General features: G+C 35.7%; 1 protein-coding gene across 1 annotated transcript in view; it reads left to right on the top strand.

Annotated features, from left to right (window-relative positions):
* Positions 1–18,563, top strand: part of Tenm1 (teneurin transmembrane protein 1) — a 336,137-nt gene that overhangs the window by 154,121 nt on the left and 163,453 nt on the right. The window contains exons 11-12 of the mRNA XM_090327164.1: positions 1,840–1,986; positions 14,142–14,358. Of these exons, the coding sequence (XP_090183290.1) occupies positions 1,840–1,986; positions 14,142–14,358 (364 nt within the window). The remainder of the gene's footprint in view (positions 1–1,839; positions 1,987–14,141; positions 14,359–18,563) is intronic.

Genomic DNA, 18,563 nt, shown 5'->3' with positions numbered 1-18,563 from the left:
TAAGACATTTTTCTCATGAGTTTTACAGCAACAAGATATATTTTACGCAGTGTATAGGCATAATGAAGAAGTGGTGTCTTGGTTTTATTTTTCTTGTTGTCTGTGCTTTTTGGTTTTGTTTTCCAATTTTAGGCAATTTTACTTAAGTTTAATATTGTCCAAATTGTAATATAATAATTGGATGACAAGATAATCGGTTCTTTTTCCAAGTCCAATATTTATGACTGCTATAGTATAGAATGGACTTGTAAGCAATTTTAAGAACGATTATTTCTTCTCTCTATAAGAGTGTGTGCATGTGTATGTGTGAACCTTCCAACAGTTCAGCTTGCTAGCTAAACTATTTCTTTAGTATTATAATATATACTTAAGTCTATATACAAAGACTTTAAATCCTTACAAGGGCATAAGAATTATCCCCTTAGAAATATACCATCCTCTATCCCTCTAGGACTCTGCCTATGACAAAGAAAAGGATGGTCTGTTAGATGCCCTGGAGCCTTTCATCATCTTATCTCCAGAAGCTGAATAGGTCCCAAATTATCTCTAATTTTTTCTTTTCCATTGAATACCCAATAGAATGGAACTAGATAAATTCCCTTTTATAGTCTATGTATGTTCATTCTAAGTCATGACTTGAGGAAATTATGCACATAAAACTTTTCATATTTTCTAGTAAGCCATCTGTCATTTTAAAGGTTTTTTTTTCCTCTAGCCTGTTTATAATTGCTTAGGAAACTATTTGGAAGAACATTGGGTTACTTCTACAGATTTTAAAGCTCATTTTTCTGCAGTTTTATTCTTCTGAATTTTTTTCAAAGACAGAAAATGAAAAGAATGTTGATTGGACTATCCCCAATAAAAATCTAGGTCTAATCTTTTAGATCTACTGGAAAAATACTCAGAAGATATTTGCTGTGGTTGCTATCTCCATTCATCTGCCACTATTTACTTGATACATGTGCAGTTAACCCTTTTTTAGACCCTAATCATTAGCTACTTATAGAGTCAAGTATTTTCAGAGCTATTAGAGAAGAAACTAAACGTCTAAAGAGAGACCAGTTTGAGTGCTGGTACTGTTGTTGATAAATAAAAGTCCATTATGGTTTCCTATTGAAAATACTTTTTTGCGTTATTCTGCATAATTCTGAAAGTCTAAATCTGGCAAGCTTTAATTCCATAAAACATTTTCTGAGCACTTAATATTATTGTTACAGGCATATTATTATACTGGCTTCTGTGAGATAAACCATAGAAATATTTTCCATGCATAGCTCTCAGAGCAAGAATAATCATGAAAATCTGAATAGATGAAAAGTATTTGCTGCACATTTCTAAGGAACCATATGAGCAAACGCATAATGGTGTGTTCTAAACTATATGCCATCATTCCTAAGTCCTGAAGCAATACATCACCAAAAAAAGAATCAGTATAAGCTAGAAGTAGAGAGATTTTCTTCATATAAATAGCTATGTTTTCCAAACTCATTGACCCAGCATTATCCATCCAGTTTTGATTGAGATAAGGAGACGTGTTTTTTGGGGGAAAAATTCTTGTCACCACCATAGTTTTATCCTATTGGAGCCATAACTTGGGAATCAGGGCTAGAATTAATAAGGCTTAATGGGCTTTCTAAGGGAAAGCACTGCAATGTAAGGAATAACAAGTTCCCTAGGAAGAATTTTTGAGTAAGAGAGCTCCTCTTCCATTTATTTAATATCTCATCTGAGTAGATTACATCCTTCCAGTTGATTACATCCCTTCGTCTTGCAGATGCATCAGTGTTAGCCAATCTCTTTCTGATATTTCTTGATTATTAGTGTCTTCTGTCTTTTCAGATGGCTGCCCAGGGCTCTGCTTCGGAAATGGGCGGTGCACCCTGGATCAAAATGGTTGGCACTGTGTGTGTCAGGTGGGCTGGAGTGGGACAGGCTGCAATATTGTCATGGAAATGCTTTGTGGTGATAATTTGGACAATGATGGAGGTGAGTCACTTATAAAATGTCAACATAAGAAAATATATAGCCAACAATCAAGATAAAATAATGGCATTTGCAGGGAAATGGATGAATCTGGAGTGAATCATGTTGAGTGAGACAAGTCAAGACCAAAGGAACAAAATTCACATGGTATCCTTAATATGTGGCTATTAGATCAAAAACAGTACAAGAGCGAGGACTTAATACTTGCGTACCCAATGCTATGGACATTGTATTGGAAATATAAACACAACTACATAGACATGAAAAATTATGACTCTATATACATAATGTTTTATTAGATAGATTAATATGTATCTATGACATAGAAACCCTCAGCCTAATTTTAATTATGTTCTAAAATCTAAGTGCCAGTGATTGTTTATAGAGATTCCTTTCTTGAACACTTGTTTGTTAAACACATCATTTGAAATATGATGTAAAAATCAATGTTAATAAATTCTTTAGTAAAAAAGTATAGCTCAGTATAGCACAGTATATTGTTTATTGAATATTTATTATAGCTAGGTATTATTCAAAGTCTGCTTATATGTTATTTTATTGTCACAATAACGATATGAAGTATAGGTATTATTATTTTCCCTATTTATACATAGGAAACCAAAGGCTCTAGGTAGGCTTGGTAAATGACTTATACAAGGTCACCTGGGGAGAACGTTGCAGACCCAAAGCTTCAATTAGAGTTCACTAACCAATACAGGATTAACTATAACACATTAGGTTAATGTACCACTGTTCAAGCTGTCAGATGTTAGTATATTTTATACTGTATGCACTACAAAATGTTTTCTTTGTTCTCAGCTATGTAGAGCTCCCTTTTGTGTTTCTACCTTTTAGCACCAGTATCATTTACAGGAACCTGACTAAAACACAGTAACTTTTTATATTTCAGTGAAAACATCCACATGATGTGTTATGCATTGTTATGTTGAGGCAGTATGTGTACCAATTTGTGGGTTACACTATGACAATTCAATAGCAGTATAGGATGCATAATAATAAAACTAAGGCAATAAACACTTCCATCTTCTCAAATATTAATCATTTCTCATTATCTTGCAACATATCATACACCATTATAATCAATAGTTAACATTTCTGCGTTATAAAAAAGCAGTAAAAAATTCCTCCTATCCATATAAGTTTTGGGGCCTATACTAAATTTCTTTCTGCCCCCCCCATTTCTGTCTTTCCTAGGATCCAATGAACACTATTTAGTCATGTTGTTCTATGATACCAAGTTTTCATGCACATGATACTATAAAACTCACATGCAGTTCTGAAGGCACAAAGTAGCCACTACTGTTACAGTGAAGCTAACTGAAGCATGTTTTTTTTTCAATGTGATCTTTTTATTTTTATTTTTCCATAGATTTTTATTGTAATTAATAGAAGGGTTACATTATATTCACCAGATAGAAGGTGCACTACTTCACATACATTGAAACCCTTTCTCATATCTTGGACCCCATTTCCCTCCCCCCACTCCTGCCCCTCATCTTGTTTTCCCCCCTTCCCTATCCTATTTCAAATAACCAAATAAGCATATATACACTATATCAGATAACAAGATGAAATACTATAACAATATGAGATAACCAAGGGACGGCAAAAGAGATGAGAGATAACATAGTACATTAAGGACAACAATCACTCATTATATGGCTTTTGTCTGAAGCATCTTTTACATTCTACAATCAACCCTCAAATCAGCCCAAATCACCTCTTTTCTCATACTTTCTGCTCAAAGATTTATTGTCTTAAAATGAAGTAGATGATTAAACTTGACTCCTCAATTTTCTATATTGCTGAGACAATTGCATTCCTTGTAATTTGAATCTAAACATGGGGCTTAAATTAATAATGAAACAATTATGGCTTAAGCACTAAATTGAATGTTAAGAGTTGCTTTCTTACTCTGACTAGAACAAACTAATGTGGGATTGATAATAGCATTAACTGTTTAATAAGGCAGTTATAAGTATTAAATTAGATAATTCAAATAAACCACTTAAAAGATAATGATACCATGAAAACACACACACACACACACACACACACACACACACACACACAACTTAGATGATTTTCTGAAGAGACCATTTCCCACCTATATAAATTGAAAACCTCACTTGAGAAGCTAGAGCAAGATTTTTCTATGAAATATGCAGTGATTACTTACTTAGCTTTTACAGCTCTCCAGTACAAGATAAGTATTTTTCTTTCTTCCACTTCCTTTTGTACTCTGCATGCATCAATTCACTGTCCATAGTTCTTAACTCAAGCCACACTTCCCATGAAACTTAATACTTAGAGTATACCCTGGTGCTTAAAACAAGCAGTAAATTATATTCAGACTTTACATTTTTCCTGGTATATGTCAAGCATAGTTATATGCTTATTACAATTAATAATGGCAGTACTTCACATGTATTCAGGATTAACTACGTACCAAGCACTGTGCTATTCCCTTAATATGAATTGTTTCATATTAATTTCTAATGGTGTAGGATTGGGGCTACTTTGAAAATGAGAAAACTGATACACAGAAAAGTTAAGTTAGTTGCTCAAGATTATAAAACAATCAAAAGATAGATCCAGGATGTATGATATAGGTGATCTGCCTCATTTTTGTAAAAATAGAAATTTATGAGCTGATTATAGATTCAAAGGTTATGTTTAGTTATAATTCCTGACTCTGTTTGGTTTCAGCCAATCTAAATTTCTAAGTACTACTAAACAATTAAATATTTAATTTTCAAACATTTCTTGGCTTCAAAGTCACTTCAAGGCAGTCTGAAATGTTCCCCGATAAATTAAATATTAATGAATTAATAAGTTACCAGTTCTCTGTATCTATGGTATATATGGATAAAGAAAAGATATGGAAGATTTTACTGAATGTGCATTGACCCCTGATAGTCCCTTTAAGAACTGTATATCAGCATGCAAATTAAAAACCAAAGACCTGATAGCAACTTGTGGTTTTACGAGTGTTGCTTTAGGGAACACTGATAGAAAACACCTTGAGGGTTTCAATTACCATTTTTCCCTTAGTAGGATTAAGGTGATATTATCGATAAATGTAGATTCAATTCTGTTTTGCAACAGGAAGGCAGTAGGAATAACAACTGTTACCCCTATGAATAAGATATTAGACCAATAATTACATTCTTATAATGTTTCTATATTATTCCTAAGAATTCACTGAATTTTTTGCATTTGGTGATCTTAGCTAGTTTACCAGAGTGTCTAGATTCATTTAGCTAAATATTATTAATATTTTCATGCTTGTTTGTAGATATATGTATATTTTAATTAAATCAGAAAGTGTATATCGAACCTTTTTGAAAAAAATATCATCTTAATTTTTAAAGTGCAATTCTCAAGAAATCTTCCAATCAAAAATTATCAGTTTCAAGCAGTTATTTCAAGTGGCTGCTACCTGATTACTGTCTATTATAACTGATACTTAAAGCATGTTAGGATTATTTTGCATCTTAATCAGCTTTGAATATTCATTAGCATTGCTATTCCTTCCTGTAGCCTTGACTTTAGTTACACTTTGATTCAATGCATTATGACTTTTAGTAACTAATTAGGCTGAATCGAATATGTGGGTGACACAACTTCTGTAAAAGCTACCTAAGAGATCCTTGAACACTGAAACAAAGCAGAATAACTCATCTTTGAATTTTGTTTAACAAGCAAAAATGAAAACTCCCTTAGCATGAACAGTAATTACTGAGGTAGACATGAGAGTACACAGTTGTAATCTCAGCACTTAGAATACCGAAGAAGGAAGATTGTGAGTTCGAGAGACCATTTTGGGCTTTATTATGAACTGGAAGTTAGCATGACCCTATCACAAAGAGAATATTATTTAAATAAAAGACAAAAATAGGGAAGGGAAGGGGGGAAAACAAAATGATCGGAAAGGGGTGGGGGAGGGAAAGGGAGACAAAAACATGAGAAGGAGTATCAATGTTTGAGAAAAATGCACCCACTACCTGAAGAATGTAACTCTAACCCCTCTACATATTACTCTGACAATAAAAATAAATAAATACATAAAGATAAACAAAGAGAGAAAGGAAGAAGGAAAGAAAGGAACTAAAGAAGGAGGAAGGAAAGGAAAGAAGGAAGAAAGGAAGGAAGGGAGGGAGGGAGGAAGGGGGAAGGAAGGAAAGGAGGGAGGGAAGGAGAGATGGAGGGAGCGAGGAAGGAAGGGAGGGAGGAAGGAAGGAAAGGAGTGAGGGAGAGAGGGAGGGAGGGAAGGCAGGCAGGCAGGCAGACAGGCAACTAATTATTATAGAAGTCACAAACCCATCAAATGCCTTGATTTCATGTATCCTGTTAGCCAACAAGCACCTGCCACTATGACTAAAGGAGACTTAACATTATGGTACCCATATGTGCATTTTTCAGTTATCTGTGCTAATTTTTGGTTTTAAAAATGTGATCACCACACTATTTTTGAGATTTTTCTACTATTTTTACTCTACTACACCCATGTCTCAGTTTCCTAGAAGTATTATGTATTTGGGGCTGCAAGTTTTGGGGGGACTAGTGTCTGCTTGTAGTCACTAGTTTTCTAAGAAATACTTCTGACTCAAACTCTCAAAAAACAACATTATCACCAAAACCTCACACATATTAAAATGAATAAAGTTTTCATTCAGACCTTAGCACATTTGCTTGTGCATAGACAGACAGACAGATAGACAGACACACACACACACACACACACACACACACACACACACACACGCATTGTGAGGTAAACTGTTGAGACAGATATTAAGAAAACAATCAGGGATTAGGCATGTAACTTAGAGTAGTATAAAGCATGCTTCTCTATACAAGCCCTAGGTTCTACCTCCAGCACTACAAAATAAACCTTGAAATTTAACTCATGCCTAAAGAAGTAAATAAATCAGAATGTTTCCATTGGATTAATGAGTGAAAGGTGAAAGAATACTCAAATGTAATGAAAAGAAAATAGAAATGGCAGATCATGGGAAAGCAGTTTTCAAACATAAAAATAAATAAACCCAGGACTGAGAGTTTGGCCTAGTGGTAGAGTGCTTGCCTAGCATGCATGAAGGCCCAGTATTGATTCCTCGGTACCACATACATAGAAAAAGCCCAAAATGGACCTGTGGTTCAAGTGGTAGACCTCTAATCTTGAGAAAGCCAAGGACAGTGCTCAGGCACTGAGCACAAGCCAGGACTGGAAAAAAAATTAAATAAGCCCAGTAGAAAAAAAATAGCAAAAAAGTAAACATATTAAATATGTTTGGCTGAATTAATAGATCACCAATATCTAAACATTTGGAGATATCAAAAGTTCCATTGTTTGGTAAAATAACCAATCACCACATGGGGGTATTTAAGATTTATTAAAACTGTCTACTGCACAATAACTACATGAGGATAGTGGCTTACTATTTTAGATATCACAATACTAGAGCTTTCCTAACTTGGAAATTTATTATTTTATTGCATAGTGTTGATTCAAATCATAACTCCAGTGTTTACCTTTCACTCACACATTTCACACTGAGTACCTGATTTCCCATTCATTCGTTAATATTCCATACAAAGACTTGTGCTTGACACTGGGAAGAAAATTGTAAACAAGGCAACTTCTGTCTCAATAAAGCTTATTGTCTAGCAACTACAAATTAAGTAAGAATTTGTACCAAATGTTGTTTTAAAATTTTGAATAATGCTATAAAAATATGAGGGAGGCATACATGTCAAAGGACATAATCACGTCTGAGTGGTTCAGGAGATTATTCAGAATGTTCAACACTGAGGAAACAACATGCACAAATGTCCTGAGGTGAAATGCACTAGGCTCTTCTAGGAAGTCATTATTACTAGAACATAGTAAGTTAGGGATGTGTTAGTATACAGAAGGGGACAAAGGCCAAATCACATGGAATATTATGAGCTTTGTAATATCTTCAACCATCAATAAAGATTCCATTTTATTCATTCTAATGGTCTCTGATGCTATGGAAATATTATGAAGTTAGAAAGACTAGGAAGTTGAAATATATAATAAAAGGGTTTTATCAATATCAACAAGACATTTTGCTCTAATTTGTAAACATTTGTCACATATTTGTCCAAGCTTCTTTTCCAGAAACTCTCTCTGTACTTTCCATTCTAACTCATTGGCAAAATCAGTAAGCAAATTATCCAAAAGAGAATGATCTTCCTAGTATCATTCTTCATAAAAATGCACCATTTATGGGGCCGAGAGTTTGGCCTAGTGGTTAAAGTGCTTGCCTAGCATGCACGAAGACCCGGGTTCGATTCCTCGGTACCACATACATAGAAAAAAGCCAGAAATGGTGCTGAGGCTCGAGTGGTAGAGCTCTAGCCTTGAGAAAGTCTAAAGACAGTGCTCAGGCCCTGAGCTCAAGCCCATGACTGGCAAAAAAAAAATGCACCATTTATTAAAAGTAATAGCTATTTGCAAGTTATTTACTCTCTTGCAGTGCTCAGGCCCTGAGTTCAAGCCCTAGGACTGGCAAAGATAAATAAAAAACCTGATAGTCAAATACATGTTCTCACTATTCCAGTCCAGTCTAACCATTTCTTTCTCAATTCCAAACAATCTTTTTATTAAAGATATCAGTTGGTTAATGAGAACCTAAACTGTAATGTGCTACCAGTTGAAAGTGAAGTGTGGAAAGTCTACTATATAACTGAGTTCATCACCTTCATTTGGTATGACACATTATCAACCAACCCTGATAATACTTGACAGTCATCTGTGTAACTTTAAAATAGTGAAAATGAATGAGAAAATATCTGAAATAAAGTGATGTAATGCAAATGGAAGAAGGTGGTATCACTGAAAAGTTGATTACCACATGCATTCATTGCATGTTCTTGCAATCTAGGCAAATTAGCAAATGCTATACAAACAGAAGTTTAAGGTTTGGCAGACTAGGATCTATTCTACAACTTACATAAATGTTAAACTTCAATCTAGTTCCTACACAAATATAGCAAGCATTGAATCAGAGAATTTCAAAGAATGAAAAGTTTCTGTAGTGTTAATGTCTGCCTAATAAGTGTCTTATAAGACTATAGCCACCTGACAAATTACCCACATGTTGTAAACAATGGAATGTCCTTCAGTCGTTCTTAAGACAACTTCAGTAAAAGTGAGACTGAACATTGTAGGCCATTGGCAGAAACTCCCAAGACTCATGTCCCTGGACCTTGGAGTATTTGTTCTGTTCTTGCTTATCTCTCTAAACATAATGTTTCTCAGTCTATAATCGTATCATCCTAAATACATTCAATGTTATCTTTATTATTATTGAAGTATGTGATCCTTATAACTCTGTAGGGTAGCTATTATTGTTACTCACATTTTATAGATGCAGAAATCAAGAATCAAGAGTGGAATTAATAATGATCATGTAGATCTTAAGTGGTAAAGTCAAGATTGAAACCAAAGTATTTTGTTGTTGTTTTGTGCTTTTACTTTATTTCATTTTCTTTAAATAACTTTCATGTGGTCAGTCACTTGGAAATCCTACAGGCTAGGTCAATACAAATAAGATTCACTGATTGAAGAGTACAGTAGCTCAAAATCTATGTGCATATAGCCATATATATATGCACATAGGATGAGGCTAAGTGAAATGAACTTCAGAATAGGGAAATAAGAGATTTATCCTTGTGGTTGTTGTTTTTAATATACTATGTGAACTTCTTCATTCTTATTTTCTCTTTCTCTTTTTTTTTGCCTTTTTCCTCCTTATGGTTTATCCTCTGTTGCTTCTGTATCTGACTCTGGTATTTATTGTGTTGTATACACATTTATTTATTTATTTGAATCAGGGAAAGGAAGGGGAAAAACAAGACAATGAGACAAAGGACAAAGGATGAACCAATGTAATCATGATATTCACAAGACAATATGTTAGAAATGAACTTTACAACTTGAGAGGGGGAAGGGGGAAAGAGTGGGGAAAAGAGGGGAAGGGGAAATAATGTTCAAGAAGGAATATACTAACTACCTTATGAATGTAACTGTAATCCCTCTATATATCAACCTGATAATAAAATTTAAATAAAGACAAAAAATAAAGAAAAAAAGATTCACTGCTTGTTTGAATGAGACTTGCAAACAGAACACTACAGATTTCTGACTCCCAGATTACTTAAGGCTGCACAATCATGTTTTGCATTCCTTTATTTATTTATGAAATTAAGAATATCTACCTACACCAAGCACTATTGGTTCATGCCTGTAGTCCTCAGGAGGCTGAGATCTGACAACCATAGTTCAAAGCCAGCCTAGGCAAGAAAGTCTGTGAAACTGTTATCTCCAACTAACCACCAGAAAATCAAAAGTGGCCCTGTGGCTAAAAGTGAAAAAGCACTAGCCTTGAGCAAAACTGCTTCGGAGCCAATGCCTAGGCCCTGAACTCAAGCTCTACAAGCAAGAAAAAATAGTGTCTCCCTAGCAAAGTTGTTACCAAGATTAGCTGAGATGATATGTAGAAGTACCTTGTTCTGGCAATTATTAACTTTTTTGCCAGTCCTGGGCTTGAGCTCAAGGCCTGAGCACTGTCCTTGGACTTTCCAAGGCTAGAGCTCTACCACTTGAGCCTCAGCACCACTTCAGGCTTTTTCCTATGTATGTGGTGCCGAGGAATCAAACCTGGGTCTTGGTACATGCTAGGCAGGCACTCTACCACTAGGCCAAACTCCTGGCCCCCAATATCTTTTTTTTTCTGTCGGTCCTGAGGTTTGAACTCTTGGTCTGGGTTTTGTTCCTGAGTCCTTCAGCTCAAGGATATCGCTTTACTACCCGAGCCACAGAGCCACTTCCAGTGGTTTCAAAATCTTTACTATAGCCTACCAATGTCTTTTCCTGCCCAGGACCATGCCTGGATATTGTCCACCTATGTTAGCCTTCCTAGTAGCTAAAATTACAAACATATGCCATAAAGTTTAGCTCTTTTAAAAAAGAGATATTTTCTGCCTGGGTTTATTCAAACCTTCATCCCAATATCTCAGCCTTCCACATAGCTAGGATCCCAGATATGATCCACTGGTGCTTGGCTATTTTAATTAATTAATATGTATTTAGTTTTATTGTAAAGGTGATATACAGAAAGGTTAGTGTTACCTAAGTCAAGTAGTGAGTACATTTCTGCTTGAACAGTGTTACCACTTCCCTCTTTTCTCCCAGATTTGTCCCTCCTGACCTCCCTTCCACACAATTTGTATAGTTCATTTTCAACGTAGTGTCTGGTGAGTGTCATTGCTGTATTTATTCATCATTTTCCCACTATTTCTTTTAAATCAAGATGATAATATGGATGCTGGCCCTAAAGAATATGGAAGAAAACTCCTGTCAGGTTTTGGAAAATGTGGTTGCTTTTATTTCTTACACTCCTCTGTCCCTTTTTCCATTCTCTTTTTCCAAGGGAATACATTTAAGAGGCACGAGCTTAATACTGATGACTTAACCACATATCAAAAATCAGTGTCCTAACTTTTCGTCAGCACCAATGGAGCCAGTTGACATAGTCTCATATCATTTGGCCAAGCTAGGACCTATGAATCCAATATTTAATCTCTCAACACAGTGTAACTCCCACCTATCAAGCTAAATTTTATTTTTATTCCCTTTAAGAGAAGAGCCTCAAAAGAAAAAAAGCAAAATCAGTTCACATTTGAGATGCTTATACCTTATACTCTGAGTCTGACTGTCAGTAGGGTGCCACAAATTCCAATTTAGAACAATAAAAGAACTGTTGATAGAAAAAAATACACATCCAGTGTGACTATCATTTGCACGTCTTTCTAACAGTCTAGATATACTGTTTGGTGTGTTACCTAATGTGATAATTGGTTAAGAGATCTTTATCCATGTACTGAGTATGTCTATGAATTATAATTTCAGTTTGCATGTCATTATTTGTCTGAATGTGGCCTTTCTAGATTCAAGAAAAGTCTTGTTGTTTTCTCAGAAAGTAGAGGTTTTAGAGGGCCAGCTCTGAATAATGGCTAATTATGAAATTTATGAAACATTATCTTGCACTCTCCAGTACGTATATAGATGAGAGTTAGTCTCAATTTTAAATTGTCTGTGTTTACTTTTAGGGTCCAATTTTTAAAATTATTTGGCCATTAATATTTCTTTAAAATTAGGATTTGATTTTAGACTAAAAGTAACTGCCCATTTGAAACACAGCTTTTCATTGTTTAGTGTGTTCTATGACAATTCCAGACATCAGAGAACTCTTCTAATCAGCCTGATAGTTTTGCCAGCTTTTCAGTGCATCCAGATGTTTAATTAGCAGAGTAAAGAGATAATGTGCTAATAAGAGGCTGAGAATAACATATTGGAGGGAGAGGTGGTAGTGGCATCTAAAATCCATAAAAAAGAAAGGTCTCTTAATATGTTTTCCTGAATGAAGGTAGAAACAGAAGGAAAGAAGAACTTCTTTTTGCAATAAATCCATACTTAAAAGTCAGTCGTCACTGAAAAAGAAATATGTACATTGAAGAAATAGAAACCAGTGCAAAAACATGCCAAACAAACAGGAAAAGTAAGAAAGAAGCAAAGTGCATTTTAAATCAAAGTACTGTCTATAGTACAGGGAATTTGAAAGGACCACAAGTGGGGAAAAATATTTCCTAGGTGCCCTAGAGCTACAGTTTCAAATGCCTACTCCTGCCTGCTGTCTTAGTGTTGCAAGCTTTCATTGCCCCCAGCTGTGGTACACCTCCCCCTTCCCTCAACAGTAACAGCCAAGTGGGGGAGAGAGAACAAGCAAAAGAGATGCAGGAAACCAGAACCTGGAATTTTCATCAGCAGACTTATAGAGCCACTGATCCATCAGAAACTCCCTATTCCACTGCAAGCTATGAAGATTAGCATCTTCATATTTACCCTTGTTAAACAACTAAATTAGAGCCACTTGCCTGCTTTAAGGACCCTGGAAAGGTTTTAATGGTTTTTTGCTCATTGGGTATGGAATGAAGTGTCCATATGCTCAGTTAATCACTCAACCACTTCTCTTTGCATGCAAGCGTCTTAGAGCTCTTCTTATATTTGCACTGTTATGACTCATCTGATTACACACCTATTTTTGCTATGAAGCACTGAGCTCCTAAAAAACAGTGGGCAGGGAATCGTTTTCTCTCTTCACCTCCCCAAACACCTAACACAATGTTTTGCACCTATTAGATTCTCAATAGTCCCTCCTCCTCCTCACATAACTCTTGAGCCCTACAGCAGTCCTCTGTGGAGAGTAAAAGCTTTTATGTGTTTTTCCCCACTTGATTCAGGAATCTGGAGCAAAGGATGAAGGACAAGGAAATGAAAGCAGCTTGCCACACTCGTATATCTCAGGTTTAGCAATAATCACACCAGAAATCTACTTTGAGTTATAAGTAAATTGTAGTTGCTTCAACAAATTCTGTTTTTAAAAATTATCTATTTACTTTTCAGTTATCTTTAAGTAGTTGTACAATTAGATACAAATTCCTTGTTTTAATTTATGGTAATTTTGCAACTTTAGTATGCTTCAGAATCACCAAGATAAAGTATCCATGATCCTCAGCTCTACAGAAATTCTAATTCTGTGGAGCTCAAGTATATGCATGCATAATAAGCTCAGCATCGATTCTGAAAGTTACTAGTATACAATAATAGTGGGAGTTTTTAAAGCACACAATGCAAATTCAAATTGGGTGCTCAAAGATATACTAGGTGTGAGGAATTTTTTAAAAATCACAAATATATTTATTTATAAGGAATGGTCTCCCTGAATAAGAAAACATCTAAAGAATATTATCTAACAGAATAATCTCCCTGAAAGCTAAATTATAGCTATATAAATTATATTTTCTAGCAGAGAATTTAAATAACAGAGAATTTAAAACACCTGATACATGAACAAAACAATTTGAATTTCATTGAGGTATCAAATAAAATTGAATAAACACAAATTTAACAGAATTTAAACTCAAAGTATTATTGGCTAATTTTATATTTAAATGTTTCTCTATCTTGCATATTTCAAACTATTTTGTTTCTAATCTTAAACCTCATACTAATATTTGATTTGTTTGCTTTATTTTGTCAGATGGTTTGACAGACTGTGTGGATCCTGACTGTTGTCAACAAAGCAATTGTTATGTAAGCCCTCTATGTCAGGGTTCACCAGATCCTCTTGATCTCATTCAGCAAAGCCAGCCACTCTTCTCCCAACACACTTCAAGACTCTTCTATGATAGAATTAAATTTCTCATTGGCAAAGACAGTACTCATGTCATTCCTGCAGAGATCTCATTTGACAGCAGGTATGTTTACTTCCATTAGTACTTTATTGATGGTGTTTTATCAGTGAAAAGAAGACAACTTACAGAAATCAGATTCCTTCCCCTTTGCACACAACCTATGCTGATATATTTTCTTAGAATTTCTTACATTGCCTAAGGTGCTATTGATGAGTTGTGAAAATATACAATTTCTATAGATTCTGGATTATAAATTATATATTTGTTTATATTTTGCACATGAGGCTTCTAATGACAAAATAAGGAGGCATCATTTTCAAATTTATTGTTTCACTTCTGATTGAGCTCCTTGAAAAAGTATTAAATTTTAGAAATGAAATTTTAAATTTTGCTCTGTGATAGTGTTTCCAGGGCCTGGGAGTGTGGCCTAGTGGTAGAGGGCTTGCTAAGCATGCATGAAGCCTTGTGTTCCTTGCCTCAATACCACATACAAAGAAAAAGCCGGAAGTGGTACTGTGACTCAAGTGATAGAGAACTCAAGGACAGTGCCCAAGCACTATGTTCAAGCCACAGGACTGGAAAACAATGTTTTCATATGAAAGAGTTGTGGGAATTTGAGGTGCTACTATGAAATACATGTAGAATCTGTTTGAGGAAAGCTCAAATGCATGGATTGTCACAAAAGATATGAAATCAAAGAAGTTTTTTTTATTTTTGATAGTCATAGATCTTGAACTGTGGGTGTGAGTGTTGTCCCTGAGCTCTTAAGCTCAAGGCTACCGCCCTACACCAGGAGCCACAGTGCCACTTCTGGGTTTTTTAATGATTAATTGGAGATAAGAGGCTCATGTACTTTAGTGCCTGGGCTGACTTTGAACCATGATCGTCAGCTCTGCTGTGTAGCTAGGATCCACTGCACCCGGTGGAGCAAAGAACTTTCTTAGTGAATGAACTCACTATTTGAAATATAACATAAATTTGTTTCTTGGTATCTAATGCTTCACCTACAGCAATTGTATTATTTACTAATTATCAGCACATATAGATAAGATGCTAAAGCCAACATTTCTCATCTGTCACTCTGTGTTCACTACATAAATTATTCCACCAGTTTCCTGGACAATTGTGAATAGGAATTTCTTTCACAGCTTCAAAATATCTGCTTAGAAGCTTCTGTCTATATCCTACCAGTTGTAACCTGGTAGGTACATAATTCTTGACCTTGATCTTTGTAGGTCAAGACTTTACGTTGGTATCAGTGAAAATTATAGGTAAAACTTGTATACAGTGCTGGGCATTGTGTCTCATGCCTATAATCCTAGCTACTCAGAAGGATGAGATCTGAGGATCGAGATTCAAAGTCAGCCCAGGCAGGAAAGATCATGAGACTCTTATCTCCAATTAACCACCAGAAAACTGGAAGTGGTGCTGTTGCTCAAGGGGTAGGGTGGTAGCCTTGAGCTAAAAAGTTCAGGAACAGCACCCAGGCCCAGAGTTTAAGCCCCAAAACTGACAAAAAACTTTTTACACAACAAGAAAGAAAATGTATTAAATTTTTACTCAACTGCTTTCTCTTCAATTATATACTGGAACTCTTATCAAAAAGAAATAGTTCATTATTTTTATTTCTATCCATTTATGATCTTACAGGACCCTAAAGACAAATGTCAATAACATATATATATACATATATATATATATATATATATATCAGAAGAACAGACTTTTCTTTCAGGGAATCTAGTCAAAGTTTGCCTTCTTTTAAAAGAATCAATGATCCCCACTTTGAAAAGTTTCTCCAGCTCCAATAACTCTTAGGTTACTTTTGGATGGGATGTATGTACATAATTATTTAGATACAGGAAATGTACTGTATGCCAGAGGACCCAAAAGAATAAAACATAGGGTCCAGGAATTTGGCCTAGTGTTACAGTGCTTGCCTAGCATGCATGAAGACCTAGGTTCGATTCCTGGATACCACATATATAGAAAAAGTGGTGCTGTTGCTCAAGTGGTAGAGCTGTAGCCTTGAGAAAGCCCAAGGACAGTGCTCAGGCACTGAGTTCAAGCCAGGACTGGCAAAAGGAGAATAAAACATACTCATTATTCCCATTAATGGAGAATTTAGTCACACAGAGAAAGAGCAAGGCAGAAGACTAAGGGTTCTAGATGGAGGAGGAGAGGGGAAAGCAATAGATAAAGAGAAAGAAAGGGGGAGTCATACAGATAACAGAGAGAAGAGAGAGAACAAACAATAATCTCTGTGACATAAAGATGTGATGAATGACATACTGAACTCAAATAAGGGGAAAAAGTCAGGACCTGAAAGAGGCAGAAGACAAGTCATTGTGACCCAGAGCATGGCATTTAAGCAATAAACTTGGAAAAGTCAGGACCAACTTAAACCCCTGTGGTTCAACTTCATGCTTCAGCAGCACTTGCCGCCGCTTACAAAATGAACAAACCTATTACTTGTGGTGGGTAATGCCCTTCACCTCCTCCTGGTTTGATTGAGTTTTCCCATTCTTTTGTAAAATGCTCCAAGTTATCATTTGGCTCTGTAAGTCACATTTAAATTCAGGGCTATGGGTCTCCATCCAGGGGTCTCAGCTATTACAGTCCATTCTGTTAAAAAAAAAAAGGTGCAAACCTTTTCTAAGGAAAGTCACTAAAGACAAGCAATCTAACAATATTTTCTCTAAAAAGGATTTTTTCTTGTGCTATCCTTGGGCAAAATAAGTCCAGTTCTGATCACATATATAAATAATAATAGCTACAACCTCTTACATCTATATTGTGCCATTTACTTTGCAAAGCAATCATATAGTATTCCATTGTGTCCTCACAGCATCCCTTTCAAGTAGGTAATTGTTTTAGATATATTTTATATATGAGGAAACTGAGGTTCAGAGAGACTAAATAATGTGACCCAAATCACACACACACACACACACACACACACACACACACACACACACACACACACACAGAGCAAATGTCCATTGTAACACGCATTTCTTTAACTGTTCCATTATGCCACCACTGCCCCATTTCAGCTTGTCCTTCAATCAGTCTGGTGACATAAACCAAATTTATCCTAGATAAATAGCATCTGGGCCAGCATAAAAAAGTTGGAAACCAAGTGATTAAAAAAAAAACCCTCCAGTTCAGTTTAATATTTTACGATGACATCATTTACAAACTTGGAAGTGGTGCTCATGGCTTACCTGCTGCTTCTTTGTAGAGCACAAGCAAATGACAAAAGCAAATGTTTTGCTGTATATAAATTGTTATTGTCCACCTGTCACATATCAAATTTCACCCTAAGCTTTTTTTTTTCCAGTCCTGGGGCTTGAACTCAGGGCCTGGGCATGTCCTTGAGTTTCTTTTGCTCAAGGCTAGCACTCTACCAATTGAGCCACACCCCTCTTCTGGCTTTTTTCTATTTGGGTGTAACTGAGGAATGGAACCCAGGGCTTCATGCAAGCTAGGCAAGGACTCTACTACTAAGCCACATCCCAAGCTCTCACCCTAAGGTCTCATGGGCAATATTTAACTTAGTGCTCACACAACTGCGTGATACAAATAGTTACTAACTTCATTTTTCAGATGAGGAGTCAAGAACTTAGATATGAAATCCTTCAGGTCTCCATGATTGTATGTCAGAGACAGAATTTAAAACCAGGCAGACTCCTATTGAAAGGCTCATTGCTTAAGAATTATTTCTAAGACACTGGCTACTATGGCTCTCACACATCCCTAACTATGGAGCTGCTCTCTCCAGACAGATCAAGGACACCTGTGTGTCATAATCAGACAAACCACTTGGTTTTGCTGTATACTTGAGAGGTGGAAAGGCAGGTATAGAATCACTAAGAGTCTTATTTACCTACTGCCATAGTGTGGTCCACACAATAGACTTGATCTTGAGCATTGCCACAATCAGACAGCTTGGGTACTAAAGACAGTGATATACAAGTGACCAAATGTTACAATAACACGCATGACTAAATAATGGTTCTTCTTGTGCATCCAAGGGAGACTAGACATTCCTGTTCTGAGTTTACTGTGATGGTATGTGGCAGCACATGTGACAGTTACTTACTGTGCCCTATGATGGTATAACATCAGTGTGGACATTTAACTTGACCACAGAGAAGGCTGTATCAAAATCAGCTAACTGTTTTGTCGAACAGTTTACCCTGTAGAATAAGTTTCTTCTTTTCTTCAATCTATTGAAAACATAACTATAAAGTAAACCACATATT

Source organism: Megascapheus bottae, chromosome X, assembly GCF_031878675.1.
Source record: "Megascapheus bottae isolate mThoBot1 chromosome X, mThoBot2.hap1, whole genome shotgun sequence".
NCBI lineage: Eukaryota > Metazoa > Chordata > Mammalia > Rodentia > Geomyidae > Megascapheus > Megascapheus bottae.
This window is presented reverse-complemented; position numbering and strand designations above follow the sequence as displayed.